The sequence below is a fragment of the Hyla sarda genome, chromosome 7 (genome assembly GCF_029499605.1).
Source record: "Hyla sarda isolate aHylSar1 chromosome 7, aHylSar1.hap1, whole genome shotgun sequence".
Lineage (NCBI taxonomy): Eukaryota > Metazoa > Chordata > Amphibia > Anura > Hylidae > Hyla > Hyla sarda.
The window spans coordinates 33357101-33370604 of NC_079195.1; the positions used below are offsets into that span (position 1 = coordinate 33357101).

The 13504-nt window shown below is 45.0% G+C and overlaps 1 protein-coding gene across 7 annotated transcripts in view; it reads right to left on the minus strand.

Moving 5' to 3' along the window:
• Positions 1–13504, minus strand: part of KCNIP2 (potassium voltage-gated channel interacting protein 2) — a 530818-nt gene that overhangs the window by 94426 nt on the left and 422888 nt on the right. The window contains exon 1 of one of the 7 annotated variants that reach the window (XM_056530654.1): positions 5461–5593. The exons of the other annotated variants lie outside the window; for them this stretch is intronic. Within the exon in view, the coding sequence (XP_056386629.1) occupies positions 5461–5593 (133 nt within the window). Of the gene's footprint in view, positions 1–5460; positions 5594–13504 lie in introns of those variants that run through there. 7 annotated transcript variants of the gene reach the window in all.

The following is a 13504-nucleotide window of genomic DNA, read 5'->3' on the forward strand; positions in this document are numbered from 1 at the left end:
TCTGTCCATGTCAGAAACTGTCCAGAGCAGGAGAGGTTTACTATGGGGATTTGCTCCTGCTCTGGACAATTCCTGACACAGACAGAGGTGACAGAAGAGAGCACTGTGGTAATAGAAGCAATTTACAAATCTGTATAATTTTCACCAAGTGATTAGATTTTTTTTTTTCCCTTTGGAGGACCCCTTTAATTTGTGGCAGTATTTTCTCGGTCATATACAGAGAAGGGTGCATAGAGTTCAGAAGTCACATGATCCCTTCTGCCTTTCCCTCCCTTCTAATCTGTGCACATCTCGCCTTTGAAATCTTGCACCCTAAAGAATTATATGGCCAAGAGTAACCACCCTTGTGGCCCTGCCCAAGATATTTCACTGAATATAAATTCTATGGGGATACTTTTATCTTCCTCTCCTTCCAGTATTTCCCTTTCCCTGACTGCAGGATCTGTATGTTCAGAAAAGTCCTCAGCCACCGAATAGTCCATCTAATGTAGTCCAGTAAATGGGGAGGAGGGGGATGCAGTTGCGTCTTTTTCTCAGTGGTTATACTTGAGACCCTAGCTCTGGATTACCAGACCTCCCACCTTTTTTATAAAATGGTATGGTCCACCCAAAGCTGCTGAAAGAGGCCTAGAAAATGGTTATCTGCATAAATGTGCTCAACGTGGTTGTCACTTTCCTCTACCACACAGTCAACGGGGTGATCTGGATGCAGTACCACTGCCTCCTGGTATTATGGTCCCACATTTTGGGACCATAAATAGTTATTTCAATGTGCAGATAAACCCCAAACCCCTTACCCTACAGCTGTATACAGTAAATGTGGTGTCCCAGCACAAGTAGCTGTCCCGTGGTTGAGGACTGACTCGGGCAGCCTGGCAGCACAGAGTGTTGGACCCACTGGAGTTCTTTAGTATTATAAATTATGTGTATAGTGCAATATAAAATAATATATATATATTTTTTTTTATTAATTTGGTTATCATTCTATGTATGTAAGTTTAATGTATTACTGTGCCTTTAAAACATGTGAGCAGCAACCCCAATGTGACCATGTGAGCCAGTGAGACCCCAAAAGCTCCCTCTGTATAGTGAGGTACAGGGGAGGAGTTAGTCAGTCTAGTACTGGATGTTATCCCTGCCCCCTCATGACATCACACCCCACCCCCTCAATGCAAGTCTATGGGAGGGGGTGTGACGCTGTCACACCCCCTTCATAGACTTGCATTGAGGGGGCGGGGCGTGATGTCATGAGGGGGCAGAGCTATGATTTCACAAGCTCTCGGCCCCAGCGTTTGGAACAGTTTGTTCCAAACACTGAGCAGTGGAGTACCCCTTTAACAGTAACCTTATGTCTGTGTGTTTATTGACTCATCGTGTCCCAGGAAGACTGCCTCCCACCTTTTGGACCGTGGTTTGGATAAACTGTGCCCTGGCATCACGAAGTAATCAAGGTACATCCTACCAACACCCAGTGGCCGCCACATATAAATCCTGGTATCACTGGCATACATCGATGGAGACGTTCTTCACAGCCGTCCACAGACATTTGGCCTGTGACAGAAAACATGTTCACTACATGATCCTCCATTCACAGATGGAGTTACAAGGACAGGACACAACAAAAGCAATTTTGAGTTGCTGGTAAATATTTCATGAACCATCGAGGTTGGGAATTCATGACGCTGAATCACAGGACCAGGAAACTAGAAGATGCTCGGTCTTAAATACTGAACGTTTCATCGGTGTAAACAACAATCAGACTGATTCACCACAGCATGATGGGGGTTGTAGTTCTGCAACAGTTGAAAAACCACAGGTTGTACCCCATTGTCCTAAGTCCTACACTACAAGTCAAAAAGTATGTGCACCCCTCTTAAAGGGGTACTCCACCCCTAGACATCTTATCCCCAATCCAAAGGATGGGGCATAAGATGTCTGATTGCGGGGATCCTGTAGCTGGGGACGCCTACGATCTCCGCCCTGCACCTGGCGTTCGTTTAGAGTCAGGTGCAGTGCCGGAGGCTTGTAACGTCATGGCCCCACCCGCTCATGCAGTCACGGGCACGCCCGCTCAATGCAAGTCTATGGGAGGGGTCATGACTGCACGAGCGGGACCTGACCGTGACGTCATGAGCCTCTGCCCCGCATCGCCAGTCGTCCGGCATGTAGCGAAGTTCGCTCCGCGCATCGGATGTTCCCAGCGGCGGGACCCCCGCAATCAGACATCTTATCCCCTATCCTATGGATAGGGGACAAGATGTTTAGGGGTGGAGTACCCCTTTAATAAGTGGATTTATCCACGTCAACCACACCCACTGGCAAATGGATGCGTAAAAATAGGCATGGAACTATACAACTCCAAAGACCATGGGTGTAACCACAAGAGGGGTAGGCACAGCAGCTGTGATGGGGTCAGACCACTAAGGGCCCAACACTGAGGCAGGTTTTTAGTTGCAATTATTGAATACAAAATCAGGAACAGATCTGGAAAGAGAAGTCCTAGTGTTTCCTTTATAAGCATCCTTTATTTATGGTCCGTTCCCGTTCGTTGAATACAATAATTACAATTAAAAACCTGAACATGCCGTAAAGAGGTAAGGCTAGGGATATCTACTGAAAATGGAAAAAACAGAATGGGTCCATTCCAAGACTATGGAACTCCATAGTCATGGCATTTGTTGTCTCCCCTGTAGATTATTCCTGTACTGTGACATCACTATTTATGTGTTTCCATTCCGTAATTATCCTTAAAATCTGACATCAGTACATGAAATAGACTTAACAGTGTTTGTCCGATCCCTGTATCGTGACATCACAGCATCTATTATTTCTATGCTTTGACTTCATTTGAGCTTTACTCTTGTTATCGTGACATCACTGTACACAATATTTAACTACTGTGACGTCACAATTCAGGGAGTATACACACAGTGATATCACAGTTGTGGAATAAGGGGCACAGTGATGTCACAAAACCTGACTAGCATACCTATTGGTGTCATTGCATAGAAATGATAAACCCTGTAATGCCACATACCTTTACATAGTGATGTCAGATTTTAGGGATATTGTACACAGTGACATCACAGCAAAGGAAACAAATTAAAAACAATGATGTCACAGTACAGGAATAATGCACACAGCAGAGACACAACAAACAGCTAAGGGGTTTCACAGCAAATCTTGGAATGGGGACACACAAGGATATTGCAGAAATGGAATGAATGTGATGTCAAAAATAGTGATGAGCTACAGGGGCGATATTCGAATCCGTGATAATTCACAAATATATGGACGAATATTCATCCTATGTTCGTGAAATTTGCATATTTTCTATGTTCGTTCCCTTTTTTTTCCCATGCGAAAATCGTAATGAAATTCGCATAGTGCGCATGTGCGATTATATTTTCCACCTACAAGAAGGGAGGGATCAGTGTCCAGTCTGGAGGTGCCGATATTCGCGAATATTTGCACATTCGCATATACAAAATATTCGCGCTCCACACCGACTCACACAGTAAATAATATTGTAGCCTTCTTTGGACCACAAGCTGGAAGCAGGGAGGGATGATGAAATTTTTTTTTTTTTTTTTTTTACACAGTACATATCATTGTTGTGATGTGAACTGTGAAGAAATAAAAAACAAAAAACCGAATAGTCGTCATATATTTCTCTCAATATTCAAAATATTAGCAAAATCACGAAGTGCCGATATTCGCAGTAAAAATTTGCATTTCGAATATTCACCCTCAACACTAGTCAAAAAGTAGTATTATTCCCACCGTGTACATTATTCCAATACTGAAATATCTCTTTGCATTGTGGAGTGGGCCCCTTTCCAGGTCTTGCTATGGGGTCCCCTGATCACATGTTACATCCCTATCAGAAACATATACATTAAAAAAAAGACAGCACAATGGGTCATGACAAAGAGGTAGATGGCAACACATGCTAAGTTTCAAACCGATCCTAGAGGCAACACCAAAACAAGAGCACCTGGAGCTTCAAGGATTGGATCTCCATGGTCAAGTAGTGACACTAGCTAAGGTCACCCTGTTTAATGCCAAGGGTTAGTGGACGAGGTATATAGGATACAGCTGTGTGAATAATCATACTCCACCATCTGGAGGTCTACGTAGATGAACATTGGTTTGGTAGATTCCAGGACAGTCTGCAGAGTACCAAAAGTCATGTCTGGTGGACATCTTGGCAGTTTCCGGTCCCTGTGCACAAAGTAAGGTTCATAAAGAAGGGTTTAGAAGACGTTGACTGACCCCCAACTTTATTCAAACACCTTTGGGATGACCAGAACATGAACTTTTAGCCAGGCCCTATGGAATTTAAGCCCCTACAATAATGCTGGATGAACTATAAACTGTGGAACAAGGTGGACTACGTGTTTGCAAGATGCTTGGGGGACTATAAATTACCAAGGTACTAGGTGGACCATGAGCCCCCAAGGTACTGGATTGAATACGATTTTCCAAGATGGTTTCACTCATAAGCCCCAAAAGTACTGGATGGACTGTTAACTTGCAGAGTTTTGGGTGGATTATGGACCACCAGGGTGCTTGGTGACCATGGCTCCTAAGATGCTGGGTAAACTATAGACCCTCAAGATGCTGGGAGGATTATGGGTCCCCAAGGTGGTGAAGTTGCCGAGTAGACTATAGATCCTAACAGTGCTGGTTTAACTATGGGTTGGGAAGTTGCTTCGGTAATTATGGAACCTCAATATACTGGATAGAATGTGAGCCTGGATGATTTTGGACTTTCTAGGTGCTTAATGAATTATGGGGTGAACTGTGAGTCTCCAAGAAGCTGACTGGCCTCGGGCCCCAAGACGCTGGGCAGTCTATACGCCCCAAAGATGGTGGACCATAAATATGATTACTATCACATGTTCACATACAATCAGTTTTGTTTCTCATTAAGGCTTAGAATTAAGTAAGTCTAAGTGTAGAGTTGTTGTTGTGCATTTGTAGCACTTAGATGTGCAGAAAATATGCATAGGAATGAATTATTTAGAGGCCGGGGATACATGTGAAATGTTGCACTGAGGTCATTGCTCTTTATGAGGATAATGGGGTAATAGTGGAAAAAGCATCATTTACTTTCCAGATATGACATATTTGGGAGTGGTTGTGGAAGGTGGGTAATGTCCTCGTGACTCATGAAAAGATAATCATACAGGCTAGCATTACTCTACCGGAGTTTAGCACAGGACTTTAGCTGCCACCTGTCTCTTCTAAAGTTTCAGTATTTCCTCACCATAAGTTACTACAAGGGTTTATTCCTATGTAAAAACTTTAAAGAAAAAAAATGCATAAACACCTCCTCCTAATATATAAGGTGCAAGGACACTGAGCTTTCCCACAAACAGATAAAACAAGGAACCTAAATGGCGAGGGTGACAACTGACTGCACACAATGAATATCACACCCAACTCGCACCTTACCTTCTTCTGAAAAGTCAATGATCCCCAAAAAATGCAATAGTTTCAGGGAGCTGAAGATTAAAAAGACAATGCCCAGGGTCTGGAGTCCTTCTGACTGCCACTCCTCTTCAAGAAACATTCTTGGCAGCACCATAACACAGAGGGCGGAGGGTGGATACAGATACCCTTACCGTACAATGTCCATGAATAAGCAGCTATCTGCCTACCACCTTCCTGCCACACACAATATAGGGGTCTCCTTCCCCTCCTGTCTTGAAAGTGTCTGACTCCATAGAGTTTCCAAGACTTGGCTTCCAACCTAAGTGGTGAAGATCAACTCTTTACATCTTCCAAGTAGACGATGACCTCCCAAGATGTGTACAGACCATCGAAGAGGAACTTCTTACATTCTCCAAAATCTTTCAAAGTCAACTCCAAGCTTCCTCCAGATTTGGCTCAAGGTATATCGGACATGCAACTTTTCTCCCCAGGTTCTTCTATAAAGTAGGTCTTTCCTGATGGGATTTAGTTTCTTCCTTCTCAGGGATCAACCCATTGACTACTCTTTCCAGTTGCTGGAATGCTTAGTTATTCTTTCTCTTCCATGCGGAGAGGAGAAGGTGATTCCTGGCACATCACTTTATGTAGGTTGCGAGTCAGTCAGCCTGTGGAGAGCGCCCAGCCTCTCCTCCCTCCTCTTAGTGCCGGCTTTCTGCTGTAACTGATATGCAAACCTAGTAGTCCCTTTAACTCCAGTCTTCTCCGTCTTCTGGCTCACAACTCCCTCAGACACTGTTTATTTCATTTAGCTCTTTTCACACCATTCGATGAACACCGGCACATAACTTGGCATGTACATGCAATTGTTCCCCATCACATCTGTACTCTAGTGATGGGTGTAAAGAGATGCAACCAATGCTCTAATTGCCCTTCTAAATAAAGACTGAAAAGTCATTTACATTACTAATAGGAAGGATTACACTTGTTGAGAAAGTGCTAAGGAACATGAGAAAGTATTACAAGTAATACTGTGGGTGCTAATGGTCATTCCCATGTGGTTGTAATGGATTAGAAAAACTAGGTCAGAAACAGTGCCCCTCTTCTTGATGGCTGTGTATGGTATTGCAGCTTATTGGAGGGGTACTCTGGCCCCAAGACATCTTATCCCCTATCCAAAGGATAGGGGATAAGATGTCTTATCGCGGGGGTCCCGTCGCTGCAGCACCCACTTGTATACACTGCCGGAAGCGCTGGAAGTTCGCAGTCTTTTGCCTCCCAACCACGGGGATGGATAATTGTGATGCCACGACTCCGCCCCCGTGTGACGTCACGCCCCCTCCCATAGACTTGCATTGAGGGGGCGGGGTGTGACATCACATGGGGAGTCGTGACGTCACGATACTCCGTCTCCGTGGTCGGGAGGCAAAAGACTGCGAACCTCCAGCGCTTCTGGCAGTACTTACAGGTGGGTGCTGCATGCTAGATTGAGGGGGTCCCCAGCAGCGGGACCCCTTGCGATCAGACATCTTATCCCCTATCCGGAGTACCCCTTTAAATGGGGGTAAACTGTAATAAGTAACATAGCCCAGGAACAAGAAAGGAGTTGTCTCTGAAAAAAAAGCAGACCATATTGGTTTCCGTTAAAGGGGTACTCCAGTGAAAACCTTTTTTCTTTTAAATCAACTGGTGGTAGAAAGATAAACATATTTGTAAATTATTTCTATTCAGAAATCTTAATCCTTCCTGTACTTATTAGCTGCTGAATACTACAGAGGAAATTATTTTCTTTTTGGAATGCTCTCTGATGACATCACGAGCACAGTGCTCTCTGCTGACATTATTATAATAATAATAACGCTTTATTTATTGTTGTCCTTAGTGGGATTTGAACTCAAGTCCCCAGCACTGCAAGGCAGCAGTGCTAACCACTGAGCCACCATGCTGCCCTTAGCATACATCTGCTATACATGTGTTCGTGATGTCATCAGTGTTCCAAAAAGAAAGGAATTTCCTCTGTAGCATTCAGCAGCTGATGAGTACTGGAAGGATTAAGATTTTTTAATAGAAGTAATGTACAAATATGTTTAACTTTCTGCCACTAGTTGATATAAAAGAAAAAAGGTTTTCACCGGAGTGACCCCTTTAAATTAGCCAAAAAGTTTACAAGCATTAAAGGGGTTACAATCCCAAGCAGTGATCACAGTGTTCCCAGCAATCGGCTACAATATGTTGGGAAACATGGTCAGAATTCAGTTTCCCTACAGCACCACCACAGGGGAAATTAAGCATTACACCATGCTCATTCAGGTCAATAGGTTATGTGTGTTATAAAGGACAGGACAGGTCCTCCACAGAAGGAGATGCTGTATGTTACTGCTCTCCACTAGTAGTTTATAGGTATTCGCTGACATCTGGTTACAATAAATACAGTTAAAATGCCACAGAAGCAGGTAGCATACATTTCCCAGTTCTAAAACCACCATGTATGTAACCATCTCCACTGCCATGTCCTCTTAATACTTCCCCACCAAGAGCTGCGGCAGAACATTGCTCTACAGAGCAAAAAAAAAAGTCTGCAGAACCTGCTGTTTACATTTCCTGTTTGCTCCTCTGCCTGTGGCATTGTTCAGCACAAGGCAGCATGCTGTGAACACACCTCATTCTTCCATAAATGTCAATATATATATTATATGTCATATATATATATATATATATATATATATATATATATATATGACAGGGAGATGGTTATGTAGCTGTAGGGGTTGGTTAAAGGTGGTGACATCACTCAGGGGGAAGAGCTAATGCTCAGAGACAAGATCCTGCCACATCTACTGTAACACCAGAAAATGATGCTTTGTCTCTGGAGAGAAAGAAAGATTTGGGGAGCTGCTGAGACAACACGATGAGTGGACTACACAACTTCCTGATATTTCAATCAAAAGCATGCTGAATCCAGCACACTTTGTGATAACACTATATTAGACAGGTATTTGTCTTGGGGTGACCCAACACCCTTTTAAGTAGCCTCAATATTTCATCCTCAGTTTCATGGCAATTGACCATTTCCCTCTACAGGCTGAGTGTATATACTACATGAGCTGAAAACTTATGCCCGTGTTTCCGAACCAGGATGCCACCACTGTGGCAAAACGACAACTCCCAGCATGCTTGGACAGTCTTTGGCTGGAAGCACTCTGGTTGGAAATTCAAGAGGAATTTACTCGAGTAATTCCTCTTGAATTCTCCGCCCAAATTAATGCACATTTCCTCTGCCCATTGACTTTAATGATTTTTCCGCTGCCCTGTTCACACTGCGGAAATTCTGCTAGCAGAATTCCGACACTGAATTCCGTTCCGCTTGAAGAAAAAGCATGTTCATTCTTTAAGCGGAATCCGCTAACAGAAATCAATAGAAGTCAATGGTAAAAAAAAATTCCGCCCAACATCGTTTTCACGCGGAATTTGCATGGAATTTGTGCGAAATTCGCTCGGAAATGACTGAAAAACCCTTAACTTCTTTCTCCCCCATTTCCGCACACAAAGTTTGCGCAAATTTCACGCGGAAATAAAATTCTTTTTTCCGCCCGTAAATTTTTCGGCGTGAATTCCTCTTGATTTGCTCTATGTAAATGCACCCTTATGCAGACCTAACACCGATTTTTGATACAATTGTATCTAGCCTCGACAACTCCCTAAGCAAACAACCAGGACTCCAGGTGGTTGTGTTTTAAACTTTTACATTGCAGTAAACCCTATGGGTACGTACACACTACGGAATTAGCGCGGCATTCCACGGTGTGAGGTGAACATTAGTATGAATGAGTCTCCGCGAGACTTTTTTTTTTTCATTTTGCTGACATTAGTTGGAATTGTTGGTCTGAATTCTATATGATTATATACCTCCCTGATGATGATGCCACCACAAACTGGGTGGTAGAAACGCGTTGGCGGTTCATTTTGTCTATATACCCGGTGTGTAAACCTGGTGCGGTTCTCCTGCACCCCCGGGTTGGGGCACTTCTGGGCTGGCTGGTTCTTGCAAAACCCAGATTGCGCCTTGTATATTTGTAGCTAAGACCGAGTCTGTAAACGCATTATCACTTGGACACATCACATTGTTTGATAACTTTTAATAAATCACGATAAAAGTTATGTTTTAAGTACTGGAAGGATTAAGATTTTTAAATAGAAGTAATTTACAAATCTGTCTACCTTTCTTTGTCATTTGAAAACATTTGTTTTCCACCGGAGTACTCCTTTAAGCTTTCAATATGTATTATAAGCCAGGTTTGTTTGTTGTATATGGAGATTTTCTGCTCAACCACAGACATGCAGCTTTGGGTTAACAACAAATCCAAACAAAAGTCATCAGGATCAAATATCCTCCTAATAAGACATCTCCTATGGCTTCCACCAAGACCCAGCTCCATAATTCCTCCTCCAATCTGAATGCAGACTAATGAATGAGTTTCCTTTGTCCTCCCATTATGGCTATCCTAATAGATGCACATTACAAATGGTCCGATAATACTGTAATCTAACCCAACCTAGCGATAAATGGCGGTAAAGCGTTAAATGAACTGGTTCATTGTGAGGCCAGGAGGCCATTACTGGGTGAAACGGCTCTAAGTGGAGAAACGAGGTCTAACGTAAGAATGCAGCTGCAAACAGATCTGAGGCCGCAGAGATTTGCAGGACTCTGAGCGCCGTCTGTCAGGAGCCCAGGAGGTATTTACATTATGCTTTCAAGGCAAAAGCGACAGGTAGAAATCAGCTGGGTATTCATTCACATCTATTTCCTGGATGTGTCTGCACTTCTATATAAAAATACAATTTATTTTTTATTTTGTCTTAGGGGAAAAAATGCTTAAAAATACTTCTTCTGGTTAAAAAAAAAAAAAATTGGGTCAGCAATTAAAAGGCTTTATAAAACAACCATTCAGTCCCTGCACAATACTCATTGTCGACATTTTATTTCAAAGCAATGACCCCCCCCCCCCCTCCTCCTTTCAGTTATTTGTGATATTTCGAAAAGACTGAAGTGGTCACTTTCTCCTAATATGATCGACCATAGGCGTGTGCAGCCTATTGCATTAGGGTGTGCACCATAAAGCACAAACTCACGCTGTGCGCATGCATATATATATATATATATATATATATATATATATATACGCACACAGTTAGTATAGTTCCCCCACATTAGGTGCAGTATAGTTCCCCCACATTAGGTGCAGTATAAGTCCCGCCACATTAGGTGCAGTATAAGTCCCACCACATTAGGTTGGCAGTACAGTTCCCCCACATTAGGTTTGCAATACAGTTCCCCCACATTAGGTTGGCAGTACAGTTCCCCCACATTAGGTGCAGTTCAGTTCCCCCACATTAGGTGCCACCTGTACTGCACCTAATGTGGGGGAACTGTACTGCACCTAATGAAGGGGAACTGTACTGCACCTAATGAGGGGGAACTGTACTGCACCTAATGAAGGGGAACTGTACTGCACCTAATGAGGGGGAACTGTACTGCACCTAATGTGGGGGAACTGTACTGCACCTAATGTGGGGGAAATGTACTGCACCAGTACATTTCCCCTACATTAAGTGCAGTACAGTTCCCCCACATTAGGTGTAGTATAGTTCACCACATTATGTGCAGTACAGTTCCCCCATATTAGGTGCAGTTCAGTTCCCCCACATTAGGTGCCACCTAATGTGGGGGAACTGTACTGCACCTAATGTGGGGGAACTGTACTGCACCTAATGAAGGGGAACTGTACTGCACCTAATGTGGGGGAACTGAAATGCACCTAATGTGGGGGAACTGTACTGCACCTAATTTGGGGGAACTGTACTGCACCTAATGTGGGGGAAATGTACTGCACCAGTACAGTTCCCCTACATTAAGTGCAGTACAGTTCCCCCACATTAGGTGTAGTATAGTTCACCACATTATGTGCAGTACAGTTCCCCCACATTAGGTGCAGTTCAGTTCCCCCACATTAGGTGCCACCTAATGTGGGGGAACTGTACTGCACCTAATGTGGGGGAACTGTACTGCACCTAATGAAGGGGAACTGTACTGCACCTAATGTGGGGGAACTGTACTGCACCTAATGTGGGGGAACTGTACTGCACCTAATTTGGGGGAACTGTACTGCACCTAATGTGGGGGAAATGTACTGCACCAGTACAGTTCCCCTACATTAAGTGCAGTACAGCTCCCCCACATTAGGTGTAGTATAGTTCACCACATTATGTGCAGTACAGTTCCCCTACATTAGGTGCAGTATAGTTCCCTCACATTAGGTGCAGTATAGTTCCCCCACATTAGATGCAGTATAGTTCCCTCACATTAGGTGCAGTATAGTTCCCCCACATTAGGTGCAGTATAGTCCCCCCACATTAGGTGCAGTATAGTCCCCCACATTAGGTGCAGTATAGTTCCCCCACATTAGGTGCAGTATAGTTCCCCACATTAGGTGCAGTATACTTCCCCCACATTAGGTGCAGTATACTTCCCCCCACATTAGGTTGGCAGTATAGTTCCCCACATTAGGTTGGCAGTATAGTTCCCCACATTAGGTTGGCAGTACAGTTCCCTCCCATTAGGTGCAGTATAGTTCCCCACATTAGGTGCAGTATAGTTCCCCACATTAGGTGCAGTATAGTTCCCCACATTAGGTTGGCAGTATAGTTCCCCCCACATTAGGTGCAGTATAGTTCCCCCACATTAGGTGGAGTATAGTTCCCCCACATTAGGTGCAGTATAGTTCCCCCCACATTAGGTGCAGTATAGTTCCCCCCACATTAGGTGCAGTATAGTTCCCCCCACATTAGGTGCAGTATAGTTCCCCCCACATTAGGTGCAGTACAGTTCCCCCCACATTAGGCTGGCAGTATAGTTCCCCCACATTAGGCTGGCAGTATAGTTCCCCCACATTAGGCTGGCAGTATAGTTCCCCCACATTAGGCTGGCAGTATAGTTCCCCCACATTAGGCTGGCAGTATAGTTCCCCACATTAAGCTGGCAGTATAGTTCCCCACATTAGGTGCAGTATAGTTCCCCCACATTAGGTGCAGCATAGTTCCCCCACATTAGGTGCAGTATAGTTCCCCACATTAGGTGCAGTATAGTTCCCCCACATTAGGTTGGCAGTATAGTTCCCCACATTAGGTGCAGTATAGTTCCCACATTAGGTGCAGTATGCTCCCCCACATTAGGTGCGGTATAATTCGCGACATTAGGTGCAGTACATTTCCCTACAAAAGCAAAATAGACATGGAGGCCACCAGCATCTGGGGGTGCTACCTTCCTACTGGCAGGAAGAGGGGGTTAATTTGAGGGTACTATCTTCTTACTGGGGGGGGGGTTAATCTGAGGGTACTACCATCCTACTGGGGGAGGGGGTTAATCTGGGGGTACTACCTGCCAACTCGGGGCCCCAGATTAACCCCCTCCCCCCCTGTAGGAATGCAGTACCCCCCAGATTAACCCTATACCCCCACCCTGTTAGAAGGTAGTACCCCCCTGATGACCCCCTCCCCCCCCCCCGTAGGATGGTAGTACCCCCCAGTTTAACCCCCTCTCCCCCCTGTAGGAATGCAGTACCCCCCAGATTAACCCTATCCCCCCACCCTGTTAGAAGGTAGTACCCCCCCCCCTGTAGGAAGATAGTACGGTGCCCCAGATTAACCCCCTCCCCCCAGACCCAGTAGGCAGGTTGAAATAACATTCACTCACTCAGCGCGGTAATCCTGCGAACCGCATACCGTCACGTCACGCTCTGGGGCCGGCGTCCTTGAGTACAGCGTGACGCCCTGATGGTCATGTGACGGCAGTAACGCGCCGTCACATGACCGGACCAACTGAAGGTGAGCCAGAGCGGAGCGGGGCGGGGCACAAACAGGAGCAGGAGGCAACGCTGTGCGGTGCGCCTGACGGACAGGCGCACCGCACAGCGGGGGGGCGGGGGTCTGGGCTGGTGAAGGACGGTCGGGCACAGATGGGGGTGCTGCGGAGCGTCTTGGTGTCACCCGGTGCGGGCCGCAACGCCACTGG